Genomic DNA, 19583 nt, shown 5'->3' with positions numbered 1-19583 from the left:
CTGGCATGAAACTGTAATTATATAGAAAAAATAAGGGCAGAATCATATGAGAGATTCTGATTTAATAGTATACTAGATTTTGATCCGCACTTTCGAAGCGCGAAATTATTTTATTGACAAAATATTAAACTAAAATAATACAAATTTTGGAAATTTCTTTCGTTTTCTTCTATATATTTATTATTAAATTTGTTGATATGATTTATTTTAATTCTTTTAGATGATATTATTTCTGAGTTTTCAAAAAAAATCTAACCTATGGAAGATTTTTAATTAAATATTTAAAGTAATATGGTAAATAATTAATATTATATTAAAATTTTTTTTTTTTTGGCATAGATGATGCAATTTTGTTTTTTCATTCTTAAATTTGTAAGTAGAAACTGAAATATTAATTTGAGATGTTAGTTATATTAAACATTTGAGTTTATGAAAAAAATAATTTTCAATACAAACAGTTTATATCTATGATAACAATGTAAGATTTAATGTTTTTAACCCTAATATATTGCAAATCCTATTTTTAAATAAAATATTTTAATAAAATGCAATTTTATTCTTATGTTGATTTAAAGTATTTGTATTATACAAACTGACATATGTTCATCATATAGATCTTTCTGTAATCAAATTAAAATTGTGTATAAATATAACTTTATGAAAACAAAAAATGATAATTTTTCTATTAACATGTTTTACACTGGTTTTACTTTGATTTTTAATATTTGCGATTTTTTTTTATTTTTAATATTTTAAAATTAGAATAAGTAATTATTGTTTTTAACTCGTCAAACATTGGTAAAAAGTTATGACTAATTAATTAAATAAATTAGAGCTTGTTGACTAACTCTTTTTTGGTAAATAACAAATATGGTCTTAGGACTGTTGTTACAATCGGGAAACCAAATCTTATTACATATTTAGTTGCTAAATGATTTCTTGTGTGGATATACTTAGAACATATTCTAAACCAATACTTTAGGAATCTATACTATTAAATATAAATAAATTTATAGAGTAATTTCGTTATTTTATTTCTTGTTGAAAAAAAAACTTAAAGAGATTTTGTGATACATAATCTAAAACATATTATACTGTTTAGGGTTTACATGTATAAGAAGGATAATATAATATTAAATATAATAAGATTCAGATACATCCTCACCGTTGCTGGGAAGGGAGAGTGAGCGTCCTCATCAAACCGGCGACCAGAGACACATCATGAATCGATCAATAAGATAAACAGAAAAAGGGAAGAGTAGCCAGCAGTGTGTCACGGCGCGTTTTAACCCAAAACGTCCATGAAGACAACCAAAGATCGGGTCGGGCCAGAGGTGAAGCCCACTCCACTAACTATTTTCTTAAGCTTTAAGTCTTTTGTAAAATATCTTAGGTAGGGAGAAGTGTAGAAAAGTGTGGAGCTTTGTAGAACCCTTGAGAAGGAACCTCACAACCGTTAGATCGTTTCGATCTGAACCGTCCGTTGAGGAGGAGAAAGTGTATATAAAGGGGTGATCCCCTCCCTTGTAAATCACCAAGTTTTAATAAGAAAACACTTCCACAAACTCTCTCTCTATAAACGTCCATATTCTCTCTCTAAGTGCTGAGCGAGTTGTTCGAGATGCTGACTTAGCAAACCACAAGGGTGAAAGTTGCTAAGGCCGCACGTCCTGATTGCTGTGAAGAAATCAGTCCGTGACAGTTGGTATCAGAGCGGGTTTACGATCCAGACAAGGGGAGACTCTGTCCGAGTAAAGAAAATGGCTAAGGGAGACAAACAAAAAGAGGTGAGTTCTCAGTCTGGCGTGGAGGAGCGCGGACGGGAGGCTACGTCCACACGTGCTGGCACCCAGCGGGAAAAGAGTGTTTCTCGTGAGTTTTTGGGGGTGGCTGTGGGTGAGATTGGTGAGAAGCTCGAGAGGGTCGAGCATACCGTCACTGAGCTAGAGAGTGTTGTGTTCGGTGGGCTTGAGGAGGTCAAGCAAAATGCTGCCGACTTGGACTCTCGGTTCATTCGACTCGAGGAGTTGGTGACGGGATCCATGCAGGCGTTGCGTGATGACATCGACGGGATGAAGGCACGCTTTACTGCAATGGAGGAAGACATCACGTTGGTCAAGAGGGCTAGTGTGAATGCTGAAGCCGTTGGCGGAACCAGTATTGGTAAGATTGAATTTCCGAAACCAAACCGGTTCAACGGTGCGCGGGATGCCAAGGAGGTCGAGAATTTCCTTTGGCAGATGGAGATATACTTCGACAATCTCAACCTGGTGGCTGAGAATGCGAAGGTGAAGGCCGCTACGTCTTACCTGTCGGACACAGCCATGCTATGGTGGCGAAGGAAACATTCCGAGATCGAGCAAGGAACATGCCGGATCGAAACTTGGGATGATTTCAAGAAAGAGTTGAAGCGGCAGTTCTACCCAGAGAACGTTGTATATGAGGCCCGCAAGAAGTTGAGGGAACTTCGACAGCGTGGCTCGATCCGGGACTATGTGAAGGAATTCACAACGCTCATGCTTCAGATTCCGAACATGACCGCGGAGGATCTTGTGTTCTACTTTACCGATGGACTGCAATCTTAGGCCAAGCAAGAGTTGCAGCGTCGGGGAGTCAAGACGGTGGACGAAGCCATCGCGGTGGCTGAGTCGCTGACTGACTTCCGTACCTCTGGTCCGTCCGAGTCCTCGAAGAAGAAGGAACAGGGCGTGGCTAAAGGTGGGGGAGCGAGACGGGATACTGCCCGACCATCCAGCTCAAGGAGTTTTGACAAGGGTGCTCATCGGGAAGACTTCGAGGCAAAGAAAAAGTCCTTCGTTCCGAAGGGAGGATGCTTTGTGTGCAAGGGGCCACATGCAATGAAGGACTGCCCGAAGATGGGGTCTTTATCGGCTATCATGGAGAGTCGTGACACCGAGACTCCAGGAGAGGAACCAGGAAAGATGGGGTCGTTGCAACTTCTCAACGCCCTGAAGGCTAACCCGGGAGTGAAGCCGACGAGCAAGTGGCTCATGTACGTGGAAGCTCGGATTAATGATAAGCCAACCCGAGTGTTGGTGGACACGGGTGCCACTCACAACTTCATGACAACAGACGAAGCTGTGAGACTTGGCGTCAAGTGGTCCAAGAAAGACGGTTGGATGAAGATGGTGAACGCAAGGGCTCAACCCGTCGATGGTATAGCTCGAGGGGTCGGGATGAAGCTGGGAAGCTGGAGCGGTCCGGTGAACTTCTCAGTCGTTCCCATGGACGATTTCAAGGTAGTCTTGGGTATGGACTTCATGAGACAAGTCTCAGCCGTACCCATGCCTGCGTTGAGCTCGGTATGCATTCTCGAGAAGGGATCACCGTGCATGATTCCGGCCTTGGAAGAGAACACCGATGGAATGAGGCAACTATCGGCGATGCAACTCACCAAGGGAGTGAAGAGGGGTGAACCCACGTTTTTGGCCATGATAAAGATGGAGGATGAGCCCAATAACGTGGAGGATATCCCTCAAATCATCAAAACGGTCCTTGAGGAGAACGAGGACGTTATACCGGCAAAGTTGCCCGAGAAGCTACCACCGAGGAGGGCGGTGGACCACCAGATCGAGTTGGAGCCAGGAGCCAAACCACCTTCTATGGCGCCTTATAGAATGGCTCCATCCGAGCTGGAGGAGTTACGTAAACAACTTGATGAGTTGTTATCAACGGGGAAGCTAAGGCCATCAAAGGCACCTTATGGGGCCCCAGTCTTGTTCCAAAAGAAGCATGATGGCTCATTGAGGATGTGCGTGGACTACCGGGCCCTTAACAAGGTAACGATCAAGAACTGTTATCCTATTCCGCTGATTGCTGACCTATTCGATAGACTTGGTGGGGCGAAAGTCTATACAAAGATGGACTTGCAGAAGGGTTATTATCAAGTCAGGATAGCGGAAGGGGATGAGCCGAAGACTGCATGCATAACGCGGTATGGTTCGTTCGAGTGGTTGGTAATGCCATTTGGTCTTACAAACGCCCCAGCCACGTTTTGCACCCTGATGAACCAGATCCTACAGCCCTACTTGGATCGGTTCGTGGTGGCATACTTGGATGATATCGTTATCTACATCAACTCGATGGAGGAGCATGTGGAGCACTTGCGGACCGTATTCCGTGTTCTCCGCGAGAATGAGTTGTTTGTGAAGCGAGAAAAGTGTACCTTTGCCACCGAGGAAGTTCAGTTCCTTGGCCATGTTATCGGCCATGGAAAGCTGAAGATGGATGAACCGAAGGTTAAAGCAATTAAGGAGTGGGAGGCCCCGACCAAGGTAACGGAGTTGCGATCTTTCCTTGGCCTGGTCAACTACTATCGTCGGTTCATTGAGGGATACTCAAGGAAAGCAGCACCACTGACGAACCTTCTCAAGAAAAGGAAAACATGGGACTGGTTCGGACCGTGCCAAGAGGCCTTTGAGGAACTAAAGACCGCGGTAAGCCAGGAACTAGTCCTGGGAAGCGGGTCGGATCCGCCCCGCCCGACCCGGCCCGCAGCGGGTATGAGTCAAATTTTTAACAAAAAAAATTACCCGCATGACCCGCTGAGAGTTGTACAAGATATCCGCACCCGCCCCGCATTAATCAAGCGGGTCAAGCGGGTAAACCGCCCAAATCAAAAAAAAAAAAATTTTGTCCAAATCACAAAAAATGACTGATAAACATATTAAACATAATAGAAGTCCTAAGTTTAAACAACATATATGAATTTAAGTTTCAATAAACACCATGCAATAATCTTAAGTTCTAAAGAACAACATACAACACAGAAAAATAAGTTCTTGTCCAAACTGAAATCAAACTTAAAAACAAATTACGTAGAGGTCTTCCTTCTTGTTCTTGCCACGACCTCAAGTTGATCAGTTGCCTAAATGATAAAATAGCTCAGTATATGATCAGCAAATAAATGGAATGAAGGCAAATGACTAATAATTGATCACTTACACGTCTATGCAAACGTCACAAACGCAGGAAAAATATACACTTATTGATTCAGCAACCTCTGTTTCTGTCCAAAACCAGCAAAATATTTCATGAATGAAGTCTCTGTTTCTGTACAATAAAATTACAAAACTATGAATCAAGTAAAATTACCATTGTCATATTGTTCAAGCTGCCATATTGTTTGTGGGAGAAGACATCTTTTGTCTGACTTGAATCCTCTAAAATTTTATGTGGAAAGCTCGACCCCTCACTCCCAACACTATGCTGTGGCTATCCCACCATCAGCTCCATCTTGTTGGTCTGAATACATTTTAGTACCTGTTCAGAACAAAAATACAACAGGAAGACTACGAAAACTCAACAACAAGAGAAACAGAGTGTAAAGAAGACAGAAATTGAGAGACACAGAGATATTAAAGACAGAGACAGTGTCGAGAGGGAGAGAGACAAAAACAGTGAGTCGAGAGAGACACAGAGAGAGACAGCGATCGAGAGAGACAGAGACAGAGAGTCGAGAGAGACAGAGAGTCGAGAGAGATAGAGATCGTGAGAGACAGAGACAGAGACATATACATATAGTTGAGAGAGAGACAGAGATCGACATATACCTTGCCCTTGACCAAGAGAGAGAGAGAGAGACATCAACAGAGAGTCGAGTCTAGAGATACAGAGATAGGCTGAGAACTGAGAAGTCGAGACTCGGAATGAGAATTGACGATCTGCAGAGAGTAAGATTCGATTAGGGTTCGGCAGAGAATTGAGACTGAAGTCGATTAGGGTTCGACAGAGAATTAGGGCTTTCAGATTTAATTTTATTGCCCAAAAAATTGAAAACAACACACAGTTACAACCTATAACTAAAACACGACACACACTAACAACCTAAAGCGCAAAAACGACACAACCTTAAAACCAAAACAACATGTTTCTTAGCATATGCGGGTGCCCGCTAACCCGCTACCAAAATTATTAGAACCCGCGCCCGCCCCGCTATTTTCTAACCCGATTCGCCTGACCCGCAACTTTAAAACCCCAAACTTTTTTGGGCCCGCACCCGCCCCGCAGCGGGTCAAATGGGCCGGGTCCCACGGGCAAAGAACCAAATTCCCAGCGCTACCAGGAACCCGTCCTGGCCTTACCTGACTTCAGTCTCCCTTTCGAGTTACACACGGATGCCTCCGACTTTGCCATCGGGGGAGTGCTGATGCAAAATGGACATCCAATTGCCTTTGAAAGCCGTAAGCTCAACGAGACTGAACGGCGGTACACGGTTCAAGAGAAAGAGATGACTGCAATAGTCCATCGCTTGCGAGTTTGGAGACACTACCTTCTTGGGGCGCATTTCTCGGTCAAAACGGACAATGTGGCGACGAGTTACTTCCAGACCCAGAAGAAGCTGTCCCCGAAGCAAGCAAGATGGCAAGACTTCCTGGCTGAGTTCGATTACACTTTGGAGTACAAGCCAGGGAAGGTGAATGTGGTGGCCGACGCACTAAGTCGGAAGGCGGAGTTGGCAGCAATGAGCCAAGTCGAGGGGACCATTATGGCTCGAATCCGAGGGGGGCTGGAACGGGATCCAGTCGCTAAGGAGCTGGTGAAGCTATCCAACGAGGGGAAAGTACATCGATTTTGGGTAGAAGACGGGTTACTCTACACCAAAGGTCGAAGGCTTTATGTGCCTAAGTGGGAAAGTCTTCGAAGAGATATCATTCGAGAGTGCCATGATACGCGATGGGCGGGCCATCCGGGACAGAAAAGAACGATGGCACTTGTCGAAGCTGGATACTATTGGCCACAGATGAGGGATACCGTGGAGCTTGATGTAAAAACTTGTCTAGTCTGCCAACAAGACAAGTCGGAAAACAAGCAGTCTGCTGGATTGTTACAGCCACTACCAATCCCAGAGCGACCATGGGACTCGGTCTCGCTTGATTTCATCAGTGCGTTACCTAAGTCCGAAGGGTTTGGATCCATCCTGGTGATTGTGGATCGATTCTCTAAATATGGGACGTTTGTGGCTTGTGATCGGGACTGCACTGCGGAAGAGGCAGCAAGGGCGTTCTTCAAAAACGTGGTAAAACTTTGGGGACTGCCTCAGAACATTGTAAGTGACCGGGACCCCCGGTTCACTGGGCGTTTATGGACAGAACTAGTCAAAATTCTTGGGACGGAACTAAGCTTCTCAACAAGTTTTCACCCGCAATCTGATGGACAGACCGAAAGGGTGAATGCCTTGCTTGAAGGCTACCTCCGTCACTTTGTAAGCGCCAACCAACGGGACTGGGCGAAGTTGCTGGACATAGCCCAGTTCTCATACAATCTTCAACGCAGCGAGGCGACGGGACGGAGTCCGTTTGAGCTTGCAACGGGGCAACAGCCATTGACTCCGCACACCTTGGTCACACCAAGGACCGAAGGGAAGAGTCCCGGAGCGTTCATAATGGCTAAGCAGTGGGAAGAACATGCTGACCTTGCCCGAGCATGTTTGGAGAAATCCCGAAAATGGATGAAGAAATGGGCAGACGAGAAGAGACGGCCTTCGGAATACTCAGTGGGCGACCTTGTACTTGTGAAATTACTTCCACAACAGTTCAAGGCATTCCGGAGCCTGCACAAGGGCTTGATCCGGAAGTATGAAGGACCGTTCGAGATAGTTGGGAAGGTGGGAAAGGTTTCCTACCGAATCGACCTACCGGATACACTTAACACTACAAGAAAACAATATGGATACTGAGGAAAAAAATCGTCTGAATTTCGTCGGAATAACGTTATTCTGACGACATATCGACGAAACAAGTCCTCGGAAATAATTCCTCGGAATTTCTTCTTTTCTCGGAATTCCGTCGGAAATATCCGACGGAATTCCGAGGAAACACATTTCCGAGGAAATTCCGAGGAGCATCAGTTTGTCGGAAATCTCCTCGGAATATACCGAAGGAGTACTTCGTCGGGATATACATCGATCGATGCGTTTTTGGACATATACCCATCGATCGATCCGTTTATAAAAACACGTTCGGAATATACCGAGGGACACCTTTCCTCGGAATATTCCGAGGAACATGTCCCTTGGTATATTCCGAGGAACATCTCCCTCGGTATATTCCGATGAATATCTCCCTCGGTATATTCCGAGGAAGTTGTCCCTCGGTATATTCCGAACGTTTTTATATAAATGGATCGATCGATGGGTATATGTCCAAAAACGCATCGATCGATCGAGTAAAAAATATAATTAATTTCCTCGGAATGTAAAAAATATTAATTTTTTAAAAAAAAAATTTTTGAAATTTAAATTCGAAAATATAAAATTAAAATTAAAATTGAAATCATATTAATTAAAATTCAAAGTTTCAGAAATAAAAATAAAACATTCTGAGTTTTTGGAAAAAAAAAAACTACGGGTCTGGCACGTCCGGGAACACCTCGTTCGGGTACATCCTCTGCATCATCTCCATCATTTGCTGGTTCAGCCTCCTCTGTGCCTCATAGCCCGCCTGTTGAGCCGCCATCTGGGTCTCCAACAAAGATATGCGATCATCCTTGTCCTTCAACTGAGTCGTAAGTACTTCTGGATCAACAAAGGGCGGTGGTGCAGAAGAAGGAGGAACCGACCGGGTGCGACGACCCAAACCGACCAAACGTCCCTTCTTCTTTGGAACCGACTGAATAGAAAATAGCCAAATTTACAAATTTAAACCAAGAAATAAATGAATTGAACTTTAAAAAAAAAGAACTTACGGATTCAACGATTTCGTTGATTCGAAACCGGGACAAGTTGGTCGAAGCCGTCGAAGCGTCATCCTCGGTTTGAAGCTGAGACACTTCGTCTACCACCTGAGTTTGGACCAGGTCGACCACGTCCCTCACAAGACCGTCATCAATCTGGCCGGTCTTCTTGTTGGTATACGCCCTCCTCATTAGGGCGAGATCATCAACCGGCTCGCCATCATTTTCTTCCGCCTTGAAAAAAAACATAAATTAAAGAAACATTAGAAATTAGAAGAAATGCACAATAAATTAAAATTCTGAAACTCAAATAATTGAAGAAAAAACGTTTGAACTTACCATGCGATCTCCCAGAGTGGCAATAGATTGAGCACCCAAGTTATGCTTGTAGATGCCCTTCCCTTTACGGTCGCTCCTGCGGTTGGTGGAGTTGGTGGAAGAAGTTTCTTTCGTCTCTTCCTTATCCCAATGCGCACACAACTCCTTCCAGACCGTGTCGTTCATCGACTTTGGGACCTTTTAATAATAAAAAAAAAAATAGTTTATTAAATTTAAAAATAGTTTAATAAATTAAAAAATTGTTTAATAAATTAAATCAAACCTTATTGATTTCCCACTTCTTCTTCCACTCGTGGATCTGCTTCCCATAATTGTCCATAACTTTATGGACGAAGTGGTGATAGATAAAGAACGTCTCATCGGAATTCCAGTTGAACTCTTGCTGAATAAAAACACAATTAGTAGAAAATTTATATTAAAGATTAAAAATATAAGTAAAAAATTAGAATACTTACCGCAAACTGACGAAACCACAGAACCTGCTTGTCGGTAGGGAAGTGAGTGAAAGTCGGATGTCCCTTGTCGAGGGCCGCGTACATCATACGGTTGATTCACGCGCTGATCCCGTTCCCGGATCGGTTGAACCTAATAAAAAGAACAAACGGTTAATAATGAATCCAAATTTAAAGAAAAAAATGTTTAATTACCATGTTTGACCCCGTCCATGTGGATACGGAGTGAGATACGGAAGATGGTCACGACCGGGCTGTTGAACCAACTCCGCAACACTCATCACTCCCGGAGGACCCGGAGGAGGAGGAGCGGATGCAGCAGCGGGAGCGAGAGGAGCAGGAGCGGGGGCAGCAGAGGGAGATGTATGGTTGGAGCTGTGGGGCGAAGGGGAATCCTGAAAATGGCTGGAATCCCGAGACAGGCTCCCCGTACCACCACGACCACGACGCTGTCGAGGCCGGATCTGATCATCATAAGACCTGTAAATTAAAAAAAAATATTTAATAAATACAGAAATATATAAATTATTTTTTTTTTTAAAAAAAGTCTCAAATAATTTAATCAAAAAAAATATTTATAGATATTAAAAATATTTAATAAATAAATAAAAATAGTTCTAATAAAGAAATAGTTTTAATAAATAAAAAATAGTTTAATAATTACAAAAAATAGTTTTAATAATATATATATATATATATATATTAAAAATATTTTTAAATCCCAAATAATAGTTTTTAATCACAAAAAAGTTGTATAGATATTAAAAAATGTTTTGTAAAATCCAAAAAATCGAATTTATATACAAAAAAGATTTTGTAAAATCCAAAAAATCAAATTTATATAGAAAAATCGTTTTGTAAAATACAAAAATCGATTTTCTATACAAAAATCGATTTTATAAATACAAAAAAAATTAAAAAAAATTATAAAAAAATTATAAATCAATTCAACAAAACAAATTATTCAACCAAATCACAATTCTAAACCTATTATACAACCAAAAATCACAGTCATAACCAATCACCCTAACAAAAATCTATCAAAACTACACAAAAACCTAACAAATAGAACCTAAGAGAGTGGGATAGGGTCCTTACATGATTTGTGTAAGAAAAGGGGGAGATCGCCGGAGATATCGTCGGATTTCAGGGGGAAATCGCTGGAGAAAAAAGAGAGGAGTCGCGCAGAGGAAGAAGAAAGAAATGGGGAAGAAGAAGGGGCTCGTGGTTATAAAACCTAGGGTCCGACGGATATTATCCGTCGGAATTCCGTCGGAATTATAATTTCAATTTTCGCGAAATATTTTCCCGATAAAATGAAAATATTCCGAGGACATTCCGACGGATAGTAAAATATCCGTCGGAATTTCCTCGAAATATTCCGAGGAAATACCGAGGAACTAGTGTTTGGGGTTTCAAAACATCAATTTTTTTTGCCGTATTTCATTTCTTATACAACTGTAATGTATACCATTGAGGATTCTTTGTATAGATTAGCATAAACCATGAAATAACAAATTTCAAAACTAATTGAAAGTATTCCCTATACCGTTCATTAAAACGTATAAGTGTTTCTCTTATGTTGTGGGATTTCGTTCATACAATCGGAAAAGTGTTAATTAAGGGGTAAGGAACAAATTTTAGACTTCATAATTAACGTAAGAAACTTAATAAGGGTTATATAGGTGTTATTCAAACCGCAAAACATTGTTTTCGGTTTAAAACCCCTATTTCCTCGGAATTTCCTCGGACTATTCCGAGGGAATTCCGAGGAAACCCTATTCTTCCTCGTAATTCCGTCGGAATATTCCGAGGAAATTCCGAGGAACTAGGGTTTGGGGGTTTCAATCTTGTTCGTTTTTTTATAAACGGATCGATCGATTTGTTTTTGTACAAAAACGCATCGATCGATCACCAGATGGACGAAAGCCGTAAGAATGTGATCGATCGATTAGATTATACCATCGATCGATCGAACAAAATCTCAAACGTTCCTCGGAATATCCTCGAAAAATCTTGTACGTTTTTTTATAAACGGATCGATCGATGCGTTTGTGTAAAAAAAAACGCATCGATCTATCACCAGATGGACGAAAGCCGTAAGAATGTGATCGATCGATTAGATTATACCATCGATCGATCGAACAAAATCTCAAATGTTCCTCGGAATATCCTCGGAAATTCTTGTACGTTTTGTTATAAACGGATCGATCGATGCGTTTGTGTACAAAAACGCATCGATCGATCACCAGATGGACGAAAGCCGTAAGAATGTGATCGATCGATTGGATTATACCATCGATGGATCGAACAAAATCTGAAGCGTTCCTCGGAATATCCTCGGAAAATCTTGTACGTTTTGTTATAAACGGATCGATCGATGCATTTGTGTAAAAAAACGCATCGATCGATGCGTGTGCGAACAGAATTATAAGGCAAAACCCGAACTATTTGGATCTAAACCTCAGAACTCTCATCCCCTACGATTTCCCCTATAATTCGACCTCCCCCCTTTTTCTCTCTCTATAATCATCCGATTTGAACAATTTTGGGCTCTATTCCCCTTGATTTTTCGAGCTCTACCTGATTCCTACACTCGTTTTCACCCTAAGACAGGTATACTCCGCGAATCTCCACATTCTCAAATCGTGTTCTTGAGCAATTTTTTGGGTTTTGTGAATTTCTTATTTCCATGTTGATTCCTTGATCAAATATGTATGAAACAGATGTTTAAACATGGAATAGAATACAATTGTCTGTGATCAACGAGTTTGGAAAAGGATTTGAGATGATTTAGGGAATGAGAATTTTTTTCAATTTGGTTTTTTTTATCACAACTCGCTTGTTTTTTATCAAAACATATACTGCATACTCACTTGTTTCAAAGATTCTATTTTGTAGAGAATGAACCGCCCGAAAACATCAGCAAAGAAGAACACACAAGAAGAGGGTTCGTCTCAGCGAGAGAAGCAAAGGCCAAAGAATTGGGATAAGTCTGATACCACCCACTACAACAACATGAAGAAGGTAGCCGTTCCGGCTACACAACTAGCATGTCCTGAGACGATGACAATATTGGGAATCAAATCAGACATTGAAGGGCTGTTCCAGAACATGGGTCTAGGCCAACTATGCAACCTCAACGAACCCACTTATCCGGAGTTGGTACGCCAGTTCATAGCATCCGCATACGTCAGCCATCCCGTTGATAGCCATCAGGAAGGTTTTCTGGCATTCGTAGTGCAGAAAAAATACTTTGAGGTATCTTTCACAGACCTCTGCGGATTATTTGGATTGAGTGCAGGGGAGAGGACATCTGGTCTTTATTGGACTTCAGAGCTGTTGAACTTCTGGGAAACGATTGACACAGGGGTTTATAGATCTTCTCAGGCAAAGGAGTCACTTATCCGGAGCCCAGTACTGAGATATGCCACACGCCTCATTGGCTCATTGCTATACGGGACAACCACAGCCGCATCAGTCACGCAATGGGAGTTGTGCCTCCTGTACCAAGGTGTGAGGCATTTGCTACCGGCATTTGGAAACTCTACATTCCCACCTGCTACTGCCTTCAACATGGGAGCGGTGCTGGCCGCAAACTTAGCAGGATACAAGGGGAAAGTAACCAAATCCAAGAGCAGTGCATGTGGATTTGGTGCAGTGATTACTCGGATCCTTACACATGTGGGTGTAGACTGCGAGAACCATCAGGTAGCACTAGACAGATCGAACAACATTGCTTGGAACTACCTGGATGTCAAAAATCTAGTAAGTAAGGAGTTCATAGCTGGTCCCCACTCGAGGATCCATCGGGATGGTCCTTACGTCTACGTATTCCAGGACCGAGCGAAGAAAACACTCTACTGCCACCTGCCTCAGATCGGCCCGACTGCTCTACTTTCAGAGGCTGCAGTTGAGTTCCTACCCCCTGCTACCGCACTAGTAGACAAGCCATCCTTCTTCACGCCAAAATATCAGACCAAAGGCAAGGCCGTGGATGATGAAGAAGGAGAAGATGAGGCTGCACAAGCCATTCCAGATAATTCACAACCCCATCAGCTACTCCCATCAGACTCAAGCCAGTACAAGCTGCAAGAGCTTCCACCGAACGCCACTTCGCGCCAGCAACAACATTGGAGAGATCAGAGCATAAAGACAAACAACGACATGCTACACAAGATCTGGGCTGCCATTTCACGTATCAGGCCGTGTCGTTGCCAAAAGGATGATGTAGTTCATCGGGACAACTCTCCATCCAGCTCTGGTTCGGGTTCGAGTGGTACACACAGGGTAAGAAAGAGGTCTAAGAGAGCCAAAGATGCAGGAACATCTGGAGTAGGAGACGAGGAGTAGGAGCTATGTTTTTTTTTCGGTTAATTTTGAACTTAGTTTTGAACTTAGTTTTTTATTTTATTTTTTTTCTTAATTACGAGTTCCTATATCTTTTACATGGTTTCTTCGTTTTATTTGGTTGTGTTTTGAGTAGTTTTTAATTCGTATTCAGCTTTGCCTTGCTAGATAAACCAAATAACTAATATCCGAGGAAAGAGGTTATATCAAGTGTTCCTCAGAATTTCCTCGGTATTTCTTAAAAAAAAAAAAAAAAAATCAATGGTATTCTGTTTCCGAGTCATCATCACTAGATGAATCTGGATCTTGGTGAAACTCTCCAATCACTGGTTCATCCTCTACGTGAACGACGGCTTCCTCTCCGAAGTCGGTTAAATCGACTACAAGGCCAACTCCAGCTAAATCTTCTGCTGCACTTAAGTTGCCGGATGTGCTTGGTTGTAGTGGGTCTTCCAGCTCAGAACTTCCCTGAACTCGGCCTCTCGGGTTGAGTCTTGTAACAGTAACCCATGGATCATCTCTGTTCCTTACCTGGGGGTACTTGATATAACAAACCTGTAACATTTAGAAAAATTATAAATTAATACACATGATGATGAATCATTCTGAATAATTAACATTTAATTACCTGATCGGCCTGAGAAGCAAGAATGAAAGGATCATAATATTGCAGCTTTCGCCTCGAATTTACTGATGTAACACCAAATGCATCTGTTCTCACACCTCGATCTGGAGTGTTGTCGTGCCAATCACAATAGAAAACAGTACAGCGCAATCCAACCATGCCCAAATACTTGATTTCCAAAATCTCATGTATGTGTCCGTAGTATACATCATCTCCTGATGCAGAACAAACGCCAGCATCATAAGTCGTACTCGAACGTCTCCTCTTCTGAGTTGTGAATGCATATCCTCGAGTACAAAATCTCGGATATGACTTCACAACAAAGTTTGGTCCAACGACCATCTCGCGTATCCAATCGTCAAATGTTTCACCTCTGGCCAAACCAGCAGACACCTATTAATAGCACATATATATGTTATATCAATAAATGTGAATTAGTATAAATATGTGATAAATGATATTTTAATTTGTTTAAAGCACTCACATAAATAAACATCCATCCAGCAAATTCTCTCTGCTTCATTTCTTCTAGTTCGTCCTCTGTGGCGTATCTATATTCGAACCGCTTTTCTGCCATGAAAATCCTGTACATATGATGACAATAATGTAATTAATTAAGATTTAAATTTCAACTTGTTAAAATAAAAATTTGTAAGCTAATTTATTTACCTCTCATATTGAAGAACATCTTCGCAGTTGGTGAGCAAATATGTTTGCAAATGACTGCGCTCCTGCTCAGTAAGTCGACGGTCCTTTGGTTTTCCGCTAAGTCGTCCAACGTCTGTGAAAATGTCTGGAACCGTAACATGATATGTTGCCCGTTCGCCTCTATCATCATGCCGAGCAGGTCTTCTGTTTTTGGTCTGAACTTCTGCTGGAAAGTAGTACTCGGCAAAGTTTGAAGTTTCTTCATTGATCATCTGTGCGACTATAGAACCTTCCACCCTACTTAAATTTTTCACCATCTTCTTCAAATGGAACATATACCGCTCATACAGATACATCCATCTATACTGCACAGGACCACCAAGTTCCAATTCTCTTGCCAGGTGAATAACAAGATGCTCCATAACATCAAAAAATGAAGGAGGAAATATCTTCTCAAGGTTGCACTGAATCACGGCTATGTTAGTCTTCAAATTTTCAATACCTTCAAGAGTCACTGATCTCGTGCATAAATCGCGGAAGAAACCACTTATCCCTGCAATTGCTTCATGAACATTTCGTGGTAATAGTTCCTTGAAGGCAAACGGAAGGAGGCGCTGCATCATTACATGGCAATCGTGGCTTTTCAAGCCAGTAAACTTTCCTTCCTTTCTGTCGATACAGTTACGCAAATTTGATGCGTAACCGTCTGGAAATTCCACATCGTTTGAAATCCAATCAAAGAACGCATCTTTTCCCTCTGCATCAAGTCGGTATATGGGAAAAGGAGCCCTACCATTCTCATCAACATGAAGTTCTGAACGAGCACATATATCGACTAAATCCAGTCTTGACTTCAAATTATCCTTTGTTTTACCTTGAACATTAAGGATCGTGTTCATGAGATTGTCAAAAAAGTTCTTCTCAATATGCATGACATCTAAATTATGCCTTAGCAGATGATCCTCCCAGTATGGCAGATCCCAGAAAATACTTTTTTTGTGCCAGTTATGTAGTTCTCCAACAGCATCTACCGGAAAACGCTCATGTCCACCGACGTCTGGCGTCCTTTCTGCACCAAAATCTCTTAGTTGTATCTTCAAATCTTTCCCACAAATTTCCGGAGGTGGACTGTCAAACACCCTCTTGTTCTTCGTAAACAAATTCCTACTCCTACGATATGGATGATCAGGTGGTAGGAATCTCCTGTGACAGTCAAACCAACACGTTTTCCTTCCGTGTTTTAGTTGGAAAGCATCAGTGTTATCTTGACAATATGGACATGATAGCCTTCCATGCGTTGTCCATCCAGACAACATACCATATGCTGGAAAATCACTTATTGTCCACATTAGTACTGCCCGCATTTGAAAGTTTTCTTTACACGAAACATCGTATGTTTCAGCACCTTGAGCCCATAGTTGTTGCAACTCATATATTAGTGGCTGAAGAAACACATCAAGTGATCTCTTAGGATGCTCTGGTCCGGGAACGAGAATCGAGAGAAACAAAAACTCTCGTCGCAAGCACAAGTTTGGGGGTAGGTTGTATGGTGTAAGAATGACGGGCCATAGAGAATACTGTCTTCCACTCTTGCCAAACGGACTGAAACCATCAGTACATAATCCAAGGTAGACATTTCTTCTCTCATACGCAAAGTCGGGATACTTTGATTGGAAATGCTTCCACGCTTTTGCATCTGAAGGATGTCTGATCTCACCATCTGTTGAGTGCTCCGCATGCCATCTCATTGGTTGCGCTGTGCGTTCAGACAGATACAACCTCTGCAACCTTTCCGTCAAAGGCAAATACCACATCCTTTTATATGGCACTGGAACTCTTCCACTCGTATCTTTATAACGAGGCTTCCCACAAAATTTGCATGTAACCCGCTGTTCATCCGCCCTCCAATAAATCATGCAGTTGTCGCTGCATACATCTATTACCTGATACGATAAACCAAGACCAGCTACGAGTTTCTGAACCTCGTAGTATGAACCAGGAGCTACATTATCCTCGGGTAGAATACCTTTTACAAAATCAGCAATCGCATCCACACAGTCTTCAGCCAAATTATAATCTGTTTTAATGCCCATCAATCTTGTAGCAGATGATAAAGCTGAATGACCATCTCTGCAACCTTCGTACAATGGTTGCTTTCCAGCATCCAACATATCATAAAATCTCCTAGCTTGTGCATTGGGTAAATCTTCCCCTCTAAAATGATCATTTACCATCTGCTCAGTACCTACACCATAATCTACATCCGTTCTAATTGGTTCTTCTAATCTAACCGCTGGCTGAGGTTCGCTAGTACTACCATGTTCATAATCAGTTTCCCCATGATGATACCAAATTTTGTAACTTCGTGTAAACCCACTCAAATATAGATGAGTCCAAACATCCCACTCTTTAATAACCTTTCTATTTTTACAATTAGAGCAAGGACATCTTAACTTACCTGTTTTTGCTTCCGGTTGTCGGTGAACTAACCCCATGAATTCGGTTATACCTCGTTGGTATTCTTCCGTAAGCAATCTCGTGTTCGGATCCAAATGAGGTTGATCGATCCAAGAACGAAAATAATTTGAAGAAGACATATTTTTTATGAATCAAATTCGTGTGTAAATAGAGTAAGAGAGAGGATGAATATATGGAGTGAATGAAGAGGAAGAGGAGTGATTGTATTTATAGGTTAAATCCTGCCGACAGACCGAGGAAATTCCGACGCCAGCGGTTAGTTCGTCGGAATTTCCTCGGAATTTTGTAAAATCCCCAAACGGCTCTCCAACGGCTATAATATTTCCTCGGAATTCATCGGTTTTTTCCGAAGAAAATGTATTTCCTCAGAATTTCCTCGGAATATTCCGACAGATTGATATTTCCTCGGAATTCCGTCGGTATATTCCGAGGAAATTCCGAGGAAACCAAATTTTGTGTTTCCTCAGAATTTCATCGGAAATTCCTCGGGATATTCCGAAGATTTCATTTTCCGTCGGAATGTCCGTCAGAATATTGATGTTTTCTTGTAGTGTAAGATCCATCCGGTCTTTCATTTTAGCATGCTGAAACCGTACCATGCTGATGAGGACGACCAAACCCGAGGAGTTTCGACTCGAGCACCACCCGTGGTGACTAAGTCTTATGACAAAGAGATCGAAGAGGTTTTGGCATCTAAAGAAGTAAGGAAGCGGGGAGTCCCGAGACAGACCCATTTTCTCATCAAGTGGAAGGGACTGCCAGAGGCAGAAGCAACATGGGAATCAGAAGAGGACTTGTGGCAATTCCGGGACATACTGAAGGCATACACGGCGACGAGGGCGTCACCGGCTTAGGTGGGGGAGGATGTCAAGGCCCGTTTTAACCCAAAACGTCCATGAAGACAACCAAAGATCGGGTCGGGCCAGAGGTGAATCAAGCCCACTCCACTAAGTATTTTCTTAAGCTTTAAGTCTTTTGTAAAATATCTTAGGTAGGGAGAAGTGTAGAAAAGTGTGGAGCTTTGTAGAACCTCACAACCGTTAGATCGTTTCGATCTGAACCGTCCGTTGAGGAGGAGAAAGTGTATATAAAAGGGTGATCCCCTCTCTTGTAAATCACCAAGTTTTAATAAGAAAACCCTTCCACAAACTCTCTCTCTAAAAACGTCCATATTCTCTCTCTAAGTGCTGAGCGAGTTGTTCGAGAGGCTGACTTAGCAAACCACAAGGGTGAAAGTTGCTAAGGCCGCACGTCCTGATTGCTGTGAAGAAATCAGTCCGTGACAAGTGGCTGAGGCAAAACAAATGAGAAGATAAAAAAACGTTTTTTCTTTTTACTTAGAGAAATAGAATTTAGTTAAGTAAAGTGTATTGCTAATATTTTAACTATAAAATAAATAATGAATCGTAGATATGGTAGGGAATATTGTTTAGTTCAAAATTAAATTAGCAAAATTAAATGCAGTGGGATAGCATTGTAATTAAAGAAAAAATCAAGGGCAGAATCTTAATAGGGATTTTGCTTTAATATTATAGATAGATTAGATTTTACACACTTGAAGGACTTCATTGGCCAATAATTTTTTTCTCGGTGAGTCGTAGGAAAAAGCTTTGGAGCAACTAAAACTCACAGAAGGAAAAACTGTTGCTGTTCTATACATTGCAGCTTGCTTTTTTTCTACATGGACTTTGATCTGGAATCGAAGAGCATCGACAAAGCGAAAAAGTAAGGTGTTGCTTAGGCTCTTTGGCTACCACATCTTTTGTGACTAGTCTTAATGTATACTGCTACTGAAACCGTTAATCTGTTTTCACATGACAGGTTGTTTGAAGAGGGTGGTGGCTGGGAGAGGCAGAACATGCTAAAGGTCTATGAAGGCTTGCATTGCATGTCCACCAGAAATTTTAAGAAGGCTGCCAGCTTTTATTTCTCGATTCTATATCAACCTTCACCACTTATGAGAGCTTTCCCTACGAGACCTTCACTTTTTACACCGT

General features: G+C 41.8%; 1 protein-coding gene across 1 annotated transcript; it reads left to right on the top strand.

Annotated features, from left to right (window-relative positions):
- The first annotated feature begins 1760 nt into the window (after positions 1 to 1760).
- LOC106377714 lies at positions 1761 to 4888 on the top strand. Its single transcript, XM_048766821.1, has 2 exons — positions 1761 to 2495; positions 2586 to 4888. Exons 1-2 carry the CDS (start codon positions 1761 to 1763, stop codon positions 4677 to 4679), a joined length of 2829 nt encoding a protein of 942 aa, XP_048622778.1. The 3' UTR covers positions 4680 to 4888.
- The last annotated feature ends 14695 nt before the right edge of the window (positions 4889 to 19583 follow it).

The sequence above is a fragment of the Brassica napus genome, chromosome C8 (genome assembly GCF_020379485.1).
Source record: "Brassica napus cultivar Da-Ae chromosome C8, Da-Ae, whole genome shotgun sequence".
Lineage (NCBI taxonomy): Eukaryota > Viridiplantae > Streptophyta > Magnoliopsida > Brassicales > Brassicaceae > Brassica > Brassica napus.
This window is presented reverse-complemented; position numbering and strand designations above follow the sequence as displayed.

Coding starts and splice junctions, on each gene's coding strand:
- LOC106377714 (XM_048766821.1), top strand. CDS start 1,761: ATGGCTAAGGGAGACAAACAAAAAGAGGTGAGTTCTCAGTCTGGCGTG. Junction 2,496..2,585: donor GTGGCTCGATCCGGGACTAT/GTGAAGGAATTC, acceptor CTGCAATCTTAG/GCCAAGCAAGAGTTGCAGCG.